Here is an 11,148-nt window from a genome sequence, read left to right as displayed (position 1 = left end):
GTATGTTCTTAATGTCGTCGTTCAACCACGACTCGATGAAACATAAGATATTACAGTTTTTAATGTCCCGTTGGTAGGATATTTAAGAATATTTTGAAGATAAATACACAACGCAGAGTTTGAGAGGACTAAAAACTAGAGTACTAATGGTCAATAGCGAATTGTAAATAGGAGTTGGGTGTCAGTTCAACATCTGTTCAGAATCTGTGGAATGTCACTCCTGAACTCAGAGCAACGTGTGCTACGTGGGTCACGTTTCCATTGGTCTGTACATTGAGTCTGGAGTGGGATACTTGTTATCTGGCCACTGGCCAAGTTGTCCTACAAGGACTTCTGATTGGTCAACCCCAGGCTAGGGTGGGGGGTTATAAATGGCATCCTGTTCCTTTGTTCGGTGGGGAAAATCTGAGGACAGGGGAGACTGAACATCTGAACATCTACCTCCCAGCATAACATCTTGATTTGTCCTCTCTGAATAAACCAATTTTTCTCCCCCTGATTTGCTTTGGAGTTTGTGTTATTGAAGAATAACATAAATTGCTAACACTTGGTTCCGTGACCCGGATGAATTGGTCTGAACAACAACAACAAGAAAGACTTATCAACTGTGTGTTGATCCAGAGGAAAGAAGGCTGTGCACAACACACTTTGGCGATTCAACTCTTAATATCCTGATTGATGGCAGAATTGCTGGGTGAGTCTAGACCAATATCATTTTAAAAGAACCAAATCATGTTAAAATACTGTATGCAATGAGTGATATGTATCTGTGATGTATAAGTGTTCAAGTCCTTTGTTATATTACAGTGTTTAGTCCTTTGTTACTCTATTAAAAGGTAGGAGTCCTTACTCCATTAAAAGGTTTGAGGCCTCTGGTTTTTTTTTGTGAAACTTTCTTGTTGTATAGAAGTGAGTTGTTAGTTGAGAAGCATTTTTGGGGGGTGAAAGCTTTTTGAGTGAACATAAGTTATGGGTAGCCAGGCCCTACAGAAACAATTTGTGTTCTAGAAGGGTTTTGGGTCCTCAAAAGATATATATATATATATATATATATATATATATATATATATATATATATATATATATATATATAATATATATATATATCACGTTTGCCGTTAATGTAATGTTATTGTTAAGTGAGAAAACCACTCTGGTAAAGGGTGGAACAGCTCTTCCGGATGTGAACATGAAACTCACTATCTATAATCATTTCAAAGTAGAGCAGGAGACACGGGTGACAAAGTCAGACGTGACCCCCACCCGTGGCCTCTCTGTTCCCTCTCACACTGAATTGGGCAAGGCAGATCAGGTTTCAAGCAACTGGTCGGCACTGCTTGTTTTTGAGTCAACAGATTCTGACAGCAGTGACGAACGATGTCTTAGGCCAACCAGAACACAGGCTGTAAAAGGAAGTAAAGACAAACTTCGAGAGACAGTGATCACACAAATCAGCATCTCCAAAACAGTTGGATGAATGGTCAACAACTTTTAAGCATCCACGAGACGTGGTTATCAGATTTATGCAGGTTCCGAGTGAAACCAACATTATTCGTTCAGTAAAAAATAAACCTGGTGTATGTTATTATTGCGGGATTTCTGGTCACTGGCAATGAGAATGTTGGGAAAGAAAATTTGATTTTATGAGAAGTGGCCAGGAGAAGAAGGGTCTGTCTAAGGGAAGATGGAATCAAGACAACAGCCCCAATGACACAATGCTTGAGCAGAAATGTAAGAAGCTCTCTCCAGCTCAGCAGCAGAGTTTGGTGGAGGTAAACTAATAGACTCCCTCCTACATCCCATCTCAGCTGGTGAACATATGAAATCAGATGGAATATATGTGAATATGATGTTGTTAACAACTTTGCAGTAGATTTTTTTAGTAGATACGGGTGCTGAATTCACTGTATTTCAATATCTTATGCAAAACATATATGTCCTCAGTACACGGGCAAGAAGATGAGAGCAACAGGAGTGGGGGGAAGACAGATATGAAACTTTGGATATGGAACCACAGGTGTTGCTCCACCTTGCACAAAACAATATCCCATTAGCAAGGAAGCTATGGACGCTACTACAGTAGTGATTAAAGATCTATGGGACATGGGTATAGTTGAAAAGACACCATGTAATCCAGCTACTCTGATGTATCCTACAGATACCACGTTACTTGAACACGACTGTTGTGAGTTGTTTTGGATCAGCTCTCTGATGGGTTTATAGAGTCATGTGTTGGTAAAGCCTGAGTTTATCTTATACACAGACGGTTCAAGCATTGTGGAGGGGAGGTGTGAGGCAGGCTGGGCATGGGTAGTTAATGGGTAGTTACTACAATGGACAATGTGATAATACCAGGCACGTTAGAGTTGAGAAAAGTAGGCGTTCACTTTATGAGTGACACAATGCTTAACTATTGCATACAACTCTCTAATGGGAAATAACTCCCGAGTGGGGACATAACATAGTGTCAGGACAGTGGGTGATGGTAAAAAAAACATGTGATGGTAAAAAAATATGTGACAGAGACATTAGGGCCAAAATGGGAAGGTCCTTATCAAGTTTTGCTATTAACAAGGTCAGCGGTAAAAGTCCAGGGAAAATCACGATGGGTACATGTCATTCATTGCAAGGTTGTCCATTTTGATGACAAAGCGGAGCCTGGAGAGTAAAGAACTGATTGATTAGCAATTGGGGGCCAATCTTGGGTGAAGAAGCATAGTTAGATGATCAGAACCTGATAAGCTTCTAAGTTGTATACCACAGTCATCATATTAGGGATATCTAGGTGAAATGTCCAACGTTTTCCTGTAAACTGGGACATGCTTACTTAGGGAAATCTGTGAAATACCAATTTCTCTTGAAACCAGGACATGTTACTTTCACTTTTTTCCCCCTTCGTTACAGGTTATGTGAATCTATCGTCTGAGGCTGCAGCGATATCCCTTGAAGGTACCTGAAACAATACAAGATCACCGGTGAAGTGCAGCCAATGGAACGGAAGGAGAATTCCTCACTACCTGCAGACTGTCAGAACATAATATCTAATAGTTATCTATGTGGGACTGATACCAGCGTGGAAGAGCTGGTCACTTTTAAAGGACTTTGCGAATGATTACCTCTTCAATAGGACGATTGAATATTATTGTCTTGCAGACAAGTGAAAGATGTTTGAAATAATGTTCCCTGTGAGTTTCCTCCTAATACAGGATGTGGGTGGTGTGTCCATTTCTAACACAGAGATGCATCAGCAGGATGAGGGACACTCGGGCATCAATACGTTTCTAGCTCTCTTTCTACATTATGCCACAGTAGTCCCTCAAAGTAGTTGTTGGATTTGTACATATGCTCCATTCACATCAAGGGCAGGTATTCCATTAAGGGATATTCCTTTTAACCAGAGCGAAATGTTGGGTATATGGAGAGATGTTAATTGGTATAAGGAGATTATTGGTACTAATTTGGGTGAGAACGTTGAGAATCAACATGCGAGAGTACCTAGTTCTGCAGTACCTTCCTTCATTTGAGATTACCAATGACACTAATCAGCGACCACCTTACCTAGTTATTACACATGCCCCTGTTGGGTGGTTATGTTTTAATAGGTCACTCTCTTGGAACTTGTCTCAACTGCACCAGGACGCGTTTGTCAAAATAGGACAGAGTTAGTGTGATCAGACTATCTGCCTGTGACGGTACTAAGGTTGCGGAATGTCTAATGTCTGTTGAAATGACTCAGTAATTTCACTAGGAATACTTTTGATGCCAGTACCTTCGGTAATATAATCAATAATGGTATGATAGCTCCAAATGGGACTTAGTTTATCTGTGGATCATATGCCTATTCCTGGTTACCAAAGTTGTGGCAAGGGTCGTGTTAGTAAGGGTCGTGTTAGTAAGGGTCGTGTTATTTGGGATATGTTGTATGTAAGACGTTCTGTGAATTCTCCTTTTTACACCATCATAAACATGTGATTACAGAAACGGAGAGATTCTTTGCAATTGCGTTTCCCTCTTATGGTATTTCTGAAATAGCACAGGAAGTTATTAATATGGCTAACTCTTTGGAAATCCTAGCTAATAGTACAGTTGAGAGTATTGAGTTAATTACTGCTGAGATGGTTGCCATTCGGACTGTGGCAATGCAAAATAGTTTGGCCCTTGATTATCTTCTGTCCGCATAAGGAGGTACATGTGCTGTTACTGGTGCTGAATACTGTACTTACATTCCTAATAAATCTGAGGAAATAACTGACCTAATCCAAAAGATCAGGACTGATGGCGCTAAATATCATGATTCCAATCCAGATGATTTAGGCTTAGTCATGTGGTTGTCTTCCACATTCGGTACATGGGGACGTTTTTTGGTGAGCATGATACTTCCAATAGTGGGAGTTATGGTTATTTTTCTCATCCTCATCCAGGTTATCAAGTGTGCTAAAAATCCAATGGTTACGTGATAGGGGATATCATAAGATTCATCAACCGTGTCCTTTTGGAGATGGGTGTCAGTGGTGTTCACCAGATTGTGGAGTGGGATACTTGTTATTTGGCCATTGGCCAAGTTGTCCTACAAGGACTTCTGATTGGTCAACCCCAGGCTAGGGTGGGGGGTTATAAATGGCATCCTGTTCCTTTGTTCCGTGGGGAAAATCTGAGGACAGGGGAGACTGAACATCTGACTCCCAACATAACATGTTGAATGGTCCTCTCTGAATAAACCACATTTTCTCCCCCTGATTTGCTTTGGAGTTTGTTATTGAAAAATAACATAAATTGCTAACAGATATACGTGCTTTCAGTTCGTCCCATTTATTTTCCAGCGATTGAACGTTGGCTAGCAGAATGGAAGGCAAGGGCAGATTAGCCACTCGTCGCCTGATCCTCGCAAGGCACCCTGATCTTTTTCCTCAAGATCTCCGTTTCCTTCTCCCTGGCGAATCCAGAGGATCGGGGCCTGGTCGGGTGTCTGCAGTATATCCCTCGTGTCCGACTCATTGAAGAAGAACTCCTCGTCCAATTTGAGTTGAATAATCCCAGTTCTGATGTCCAGAAGCTCTTTTCGGTCATAAGAGACGGTAGCAGCAACATTATGTACAAAACAAGTTACAAATAACGCGAAAAAACAAACAAAATAGCATGATTGGTTGAGAGCCGATAAGACGGCAGCCCTACCCTCCGGTGCCATTGGTTGTTTATGTACACTCAGTGAATGTGGGTATAGTAATATGGCTTGTGGATCATTCTTTGTTTATCTTATATAGCAGGCAGCAGAGTGTGGCATAGAGGAGAGTATTGATGACAGATAATACAGAGTAGCATAGTTAAAACCAGCAAGTGGCTGGCACATTTATTAGAAAAAAAGGGGTGAACAACTTGAAACCATAATTCACAGAACAGTCAGTTACGTCAGTTATACAATTAAAGAAACTTCTTAGAACAGTGTAAGTTACGTCAGTTATGCCAGGACCTCTGCGTATTGATATTTGCACCACAGTTGTAAGGCAGGCTTGACCTCAACTCTTCTTTGCAGAAACGCCCATGTGCTTCAATGAGGCAACACTCAAATGAATTGTTCTTCAATTCTGGTCCAAGTCACACAGTGTGTGCAGGTTTTAGTTCCAGTCCAGTACTAAAACATCTGATTCAACTAATCAAGGGCTTTATGATCGGTTGATTAGTTGTATCCAGTGAGCTGGTGCTGGGCTGGAACAAAAGCCTGCACAACATGCAGGTTCCAGGATAAGGATGAAATATTAGCCAAAACATGTGTGGCTTCAGCTGTGATTGAGTCAGTGCAAACACCTTGTAACTAAGACCTAAAGGCTAGTGCTAAGAATGGTAAAAAGGCCCATGGAACTCAACCAAGACAATGGAAATGCCATGGAAACGCATGGGGGGAATAATGCCGTGGGGAAAAGATCCAGAATCTCCTCAATGGCCACCAGCAAAATTAGCCTACATTTAGGCTATTGTTTATGTGTTTCACACTATGTTGAGGTAAAAATCTGAGAATAATGCTGATATGGGTGTCAACCCGTATACAAGTTGTTATCATCACCAAGAAACTGCATTACAGTTAAAACCGACTGACTACCACCATCGATTTCTCTATGCTAGCTATGCTACCAGTCTATATGAATGGGAGTTAGCCTTTAGCAGTCACTTCTACTAAACCTGAAAAGGGACTATTTCTAAATGTTATGCAACGAAAACAGACAAATATATCCAAATCAGACTTTAGTAACCACATTGTAGGCATGTTGCAATACATCAAATATCTATATTGTTAGATCAGATTTGTTGAATGTGCGTCCTTCTATCCCCCACGGTCTGCGTTCCATTGATTTCTTTACCACATCTATTAGCATTCAACACTTTAGTTTATCAGAGATGATCAGTCCTGGTGATCAGGGAGATAGAGAGAGATACAAAGATACAACCACAAGAACAGAGAGGCTACAGCCAAGCCATTGAGTAGAGGAGCCTTTGGGGATGATTGATGGAGGACTCGTACTTGTAGGAGATCTGGTGAGACAAACAGACAAAGACAGACGTTCATTCTCCAAAGAATAAGGTAGACATTTTAAAACCACTTGACTCTTGTTTTGTCTAAACCTATTTGGTAGTCTAATGTTGTCATATCTTTTCGCTTACATAACCTGGCCTCACCTGGGAAAGAGGTAACAGTCGCGGATGCTGTCAATGCTGTGAGTCCTTGAACTTGTCAAAACGATATCTCTGTACTCGTGATCTTTATTTATTACATTCTTTACCTCAGCCACCCTAAACACCTCTGCTGGGGATAGCAGCTGATCAATGCTGTCTGAGAAGCAAGTGTACTCAGCAATGTTGAGTACAGGGCAGGAAGTGACATTGAAAAGAATCCCATTGTCTGTAGCAGATTCCTCCGAATCGGAACGTTTGGCCCTGGTTGTGGTAAACCTCCCAAATCGCACTTCTGACCCTACTTCTGCCTCATACACTTGGTTTGTGCCATAAAACACAGTTTGGCACTTCTCTGTCTTCAGAAGCCTCATGGCATCCATTAGCAGGAAGTGGAGGGATTTGAACCGGAAGTCGCCGTTATAGACATTGACATTCCCACCCTGAGTCTCCACTGCATTGTTGAAAATCTTTCTGAACACGTGTCCCCCATGTCCATAAGCCACCAATGCAGCCGTGTGTTGCTTGACGCCTCCCGGGATTAACTTCGGACACTGCTTTGCCCCCCAGGCGTCACTATACTCTATACTGCCTTTCAGTTCTTCTTCCAGCAGACCCCCTTCCACAACCTTCTTCAGCATCTGCTCCCGACACTGAGTGTACTGCTCATCCACTGCATTAGGAACCATGTCCATTACCTTTGCCTAACATGCTGACCACACCGCCCGCGTCGCGTGCGCAAGTGGTGCAAAATAAATGTACAATCAATCTCCTGACTGGAGGAGGAAATAACAAAAAAAAGGTATCCTTTTTTCCCCCTCATACCGTAGTTTGGGTTGGCAATGTTTTTCCTGATACAATTAATCAAAATGTAATGAACAAACATACAGAGTCAGACTCTGGAAGTTAGACAGATAAGAGTTGTGTAACAATGGCACTGCATAGAGCAACAATATGCAATACACATTTTACTAATCAGTTTTCGTTTTTATTACAGTAGATGGGAATGAAATAGAATCGACTGAGTTGTTCAACTGAGTCATGAATCGAGGCATCTCTATCTATGACACAGTCGACCAGTGATACCTTAACTGGGGAGGACGGGCTCATAGTAATGGCGGGAACGGAATTAATGGAATGCTATCGAACACATCAAATACATGGTTTTAATGCGTTTGATACCATTCCATTTACCGCATTCCAGCCATTATGAGCCGTCCTCCCCTCATCCTGTGATGCTATGGCATTTCTGTCTGCAACGTTCCACAACATTTGCATACTGATCGTGGCCCGATATGTAGCCCTTTTATACTCCAGGGTTTCCCAAACCTGGTCCTGGGTGCACGTTTTGTTTTTTACCCTAGCACTACACAGCTGGTTGAAATAACCTTTGACCTTAAGCTTTGATGATTATGAATCCACTGTGTAGTGTGATGGCAAAAAAACTAAATGTGCACCCGGGGGGTTAGGACCGAGTTTGGGAAACCCTGTTATTCTCCTTCCCAGTTTATGCACTTTATCGACCACTAAAGTGTACAGTGACCCAATCTCCACCCACAGTTTTGCTGCCTTCATCCGATGTCTTTTGACATAAAGTACCAAGCGGTTCACGAACACTATGTGAAAAATATTTCCATATTTATGTCTATGTATACATTTCCTCCTTCCACAATTTGCTTTGCAAATCAAGCTTTATTGGGTGAAAGATTCATAGCAACAAGCATTTACAAAGAGTTGATAGCGTAATTCTGTGTGACCAAACAATCAAAGATACGCTTTACGAATAATTATTACTAAGGTCACGTTTTTAAATTGTAATACATTTTAGGCACAAATTTGATCAATAGGATAATATTTATGGTCAGGGATTTGTTTAAAATATTGATGTCGCCTAAATCAGGGGTTTTCAACCTCTTCTCAGGGACCCCCAGCCATTCCTTGTATATTAACTATTCCACAGTTAGCACACCTGTCTCGACTAATAAACAAGCCGTTGAATAGGTGAATCAGGTGAGCTAAATTGTGAAACATCTGGCCACTGGCCTACATCAATATAATCTATAGGTTCATAAACGTCATTATACAGTAGGCCTATACTAAATAGTAACAACAAACATCATAGCCTAAGCATTCATTCAAAATCCAAAACAATCATACCAGATATATAAGACATGTCCACATCTATATTGGACTAACAGCCATTAAAAATGTTGAAATTGTTGTCAACATTCAGTAGCCCTCTAAGCTCAGTCTCAAGGACTGTAACAGAGGTATACTCTGTAACAACACCCTGAGCTGTGTTAGGACCCAAGGAACCTCCAGAATTGAGAGGTTTGTCGTTGTTGTCGGTGCAGCAGTAGGCATTCCAGTAGTGACTCGGAACATTGACTCGCTGGTTCTGGTCTACCCATGTGCTGCTTGGGACCACCCCTGTCACCACATACATCTTACTACAACCTGCACTCAAAACATCCTTCAGCCTCGTCTCATACCGGTTCCATGGCCCGTTGTTCATCCTCCTGTCTTGCGGAGCTACGTTGGTATGGGTCATGGTGACTTTGGAGGCATCTTCTTTATGGTGTCCTGCGGGGTTTAGGTGCCCGCGGTCGTACAAGCCAAAGTTGTCATCGAGAGCCTGACTCCAGCCCAGCTTGTATTTCCGTTGGTATTGTGGAGAGCGTTCACTGCAGCCATTGTTTTGGTTGTATTTCTTGATCTCACCGGATGATCCTATCTTATCCATTTGCTGTGGTGGTAGGTCAGGATGCACAAGCTGAAAAATACAAACATTTACAAATTAGCCGCTTCACTTCAAGCTTTGTGGTAGCAGTCAAATACATCTGATTATTATATTACTGGTATTCTAGGTTACTGCTATTTAGTCTGAAATTACAATGTACGAAATAGTACCTTCTAGTGCTTCTTGCATGAATACAATCATTTTCTAACCTGCTCTACAGTTAATGTCCTGTTGTACTGTAAATATTTAAACTACACTAATGTGTTGCATCATTCTGTAGTTGTGCCAGTCACATTAAATGGCTGCTGCACTGAATTTATAGGACATTTAAAAAAGGTGATAATGAAAATGTAAAATGCAAACCTGTGGTTTATAATAAACTATGGACCCCTCTCTGCCAGGGACCCCTTTGATATCCATTTCATAGGTAGAGTACAGAGGGATCCTCCTGCCACGGTCATACAGAGAGGCAAAGTAATAGTGGTTACCGATTATCTGACAGATGTATGCAGGAGAGGAAGCATTTTAAGCAGAGATATATTGCGCAGGATTCTCTAAGCCCTGTGTGTCGGGCTCGAGCGGAGTGGGAAGAGCTACATTCAGACCGGACACTGGAGGTATTTCTGAAGAAAGTATCTTTGCGGTTGTTGAAATTTGGAGCCACTTCCCCTCTGACCCCCAACAAGGGGAGCAGACAGAGGGACAGTTACCATGCTGTGCCCCTGTGGAGAAAAACATCACAGATGAACATATATTGCAATGTTACCTTTACATTATGACTGTATAAGGTCACAATTAGTCACTAGAATCAACTCAAATCAGGTTATGAAAACCACCCAAGTTCCTGACACATTATAGTCCCTGTTAACTGTAGTCTCCCCCCATCTAGAGGTTGACTTCCTGCTTCTTATTTCTTGTCAAAGGTTGCTAAATGATCATTTTGCTGTATGATTATCCTATAATCATATACACTGCAAATATATTGTTAATTGGTGAGCAGATACTCTAGCAGAATATTTCCTTAAGTATATACCTTGATTGCATGACACATTAGTATTGTTTTTTAATGAAGTTGCCACTAGCCTATTTAATTTCCTTGTTTGAGGTAGTTTTTTTTTCTGTGCTCGATACAGAGAACTTTAGGCTATTGCATCGATTTGTAAATGACCATAAGAAATTGAATATCCAAATAATAATTTGCTAGATTTTTACTCTCACCTTCTGAACTTGTTTAACAGTCCGTTGAATTGTCTCACTCCCTTAGAGGTCTGTAGCATCAGAGTAAACACTTCCTGTTACTCTCTAGACACTGTACATCATCTCTTTCTTTCTCTCTCACACACGCACACACTTTGTCTTGCAATCTAGAGCCATAATCTTTATGCTTAATTCTATGCAAAAAAAGGTTTATTTTTCTGCTAGGGATGTGCACAGTTATTCGAATATCCGAACGAACGTTAGTATTTGAATACTTGTGTGAGTTTTCATTTTTTCGACAACATAAAAAATATACAGGCGTCTCTAACTTTTCAACACTTTTTCTAAATTAAATTAAAATATCCATGTTACATACCCGGATATGCCATGACATTTCAAATGATAAATTTAATAATGTAGTTTTTATGAAGTGCACGTGCGCCCCCCCCAAAAAAGACCAGTAGCCAACCAGAAGCCTTCAGGTGTGTAGCTTGTTGTTTGTGTTGGCCAATCAAAGTGGCTCAATGTCAAGCAAGTGGCGTGAGAGT

The 11,148-nt window shown here is 41.1% G+C and overlaps 1 protein-coding gene and 1 long non-coding RNA gene across 4 annotated transcripts; one reads left to right on the top strand and one right to left on the bottom strand.

The window, feature by feature from the left end:
- Positions 1 to 4,737, top strand: LOC106602543 (uncharacterized). The gene is made up of 2 exons (XR_006769568.1): positions 1 to 694; positions 2,905 to 4,737. It is a non-coding gene; the product is annotated as an uncharacterized lncRNA (long non-coding RNA).
- Positions 4,738 to 5,102: 365 nt separating this feature from the next.
- On the bottom strand, positions 5,103 to 10,734 carry LOC106602539 (erythroblast NAD(P)(+)--arginine ADP-ribosyltransferase-like). 3 transcript variants are annotated; one of them, XM_045716671.1, is made up of 4 exons: positions 10,622 to 10,734; positions 9,767 to 10,125; positions 6,670 to 9,436; positions 5,103 to 6,525 (listed from the first exon to the last, which is right to left on the bottom strand). In XM_045716671.1, exons 3-4 carry the CDS (start codon positions 7,356 to 7,358, stop codon positions 6,408 to 6,410), a joined length of 807 nt encoding a protein of 268 aa, XP_045572627.1. In that variant the 5' UTR covers positions 7,359 to 9,436; positions 9,767 to 10,125; positions 10,622 to 10,734; the 3' UTR covers positions 5,103 to 6,407. The 3 variants fall into 3 exon arrangements, with proteins under 3 accessions (XP_045572627.1, XP_045572628.1, XP_014050686.1); XM_045716672.1 differs by having other exon boundaries at positions 5,323 to 6,525; positions 9,156 to 9,436; XM_014195211.2 differs by lacking the exon at positions 5,103 to 6,525 and having other exon boundaries at positions 8,336 to 9,436.
- Between the last annotated feature and the right edge of the window lie 414 nt (positions 10,735 to 11,148).

The sequence above is a fragment of the Salmo salar genome, chromosome ssa04, assembly GCF_905237065.1.
Source record: "Salmo salar chromosome ssa04, Ssal_v3.1, whole genome shotgun sequence".
Lineage (NCBI taxonomy): Eukaryota > Metazoa > Chordata > Actinopteri > Salmoniformes > Salmonidae > Salmo > Salmo salar.
The sequence above is the reverse complement of the archived record's forward strand: the minus strand, read 5'-3'. Positions and strand labels throughout refer to the sequence as shown.

Coding starts and splice junctions, on each gene's coding strand:
- LOC106602539 (XM_045716671.1), bottom strand. CDS start 7,358: ATGGACATGGTTCCTAATGCAGTGGATGAGCAGTACACTCAGTGTCGG. Junction 6,526..6,669: donor GACTGTTACCTCTTTCCCAG/GTGAGGCCAGGT, acceptor TTGTCTCACCAG/ATCTCCTACAAGTACGAGTC.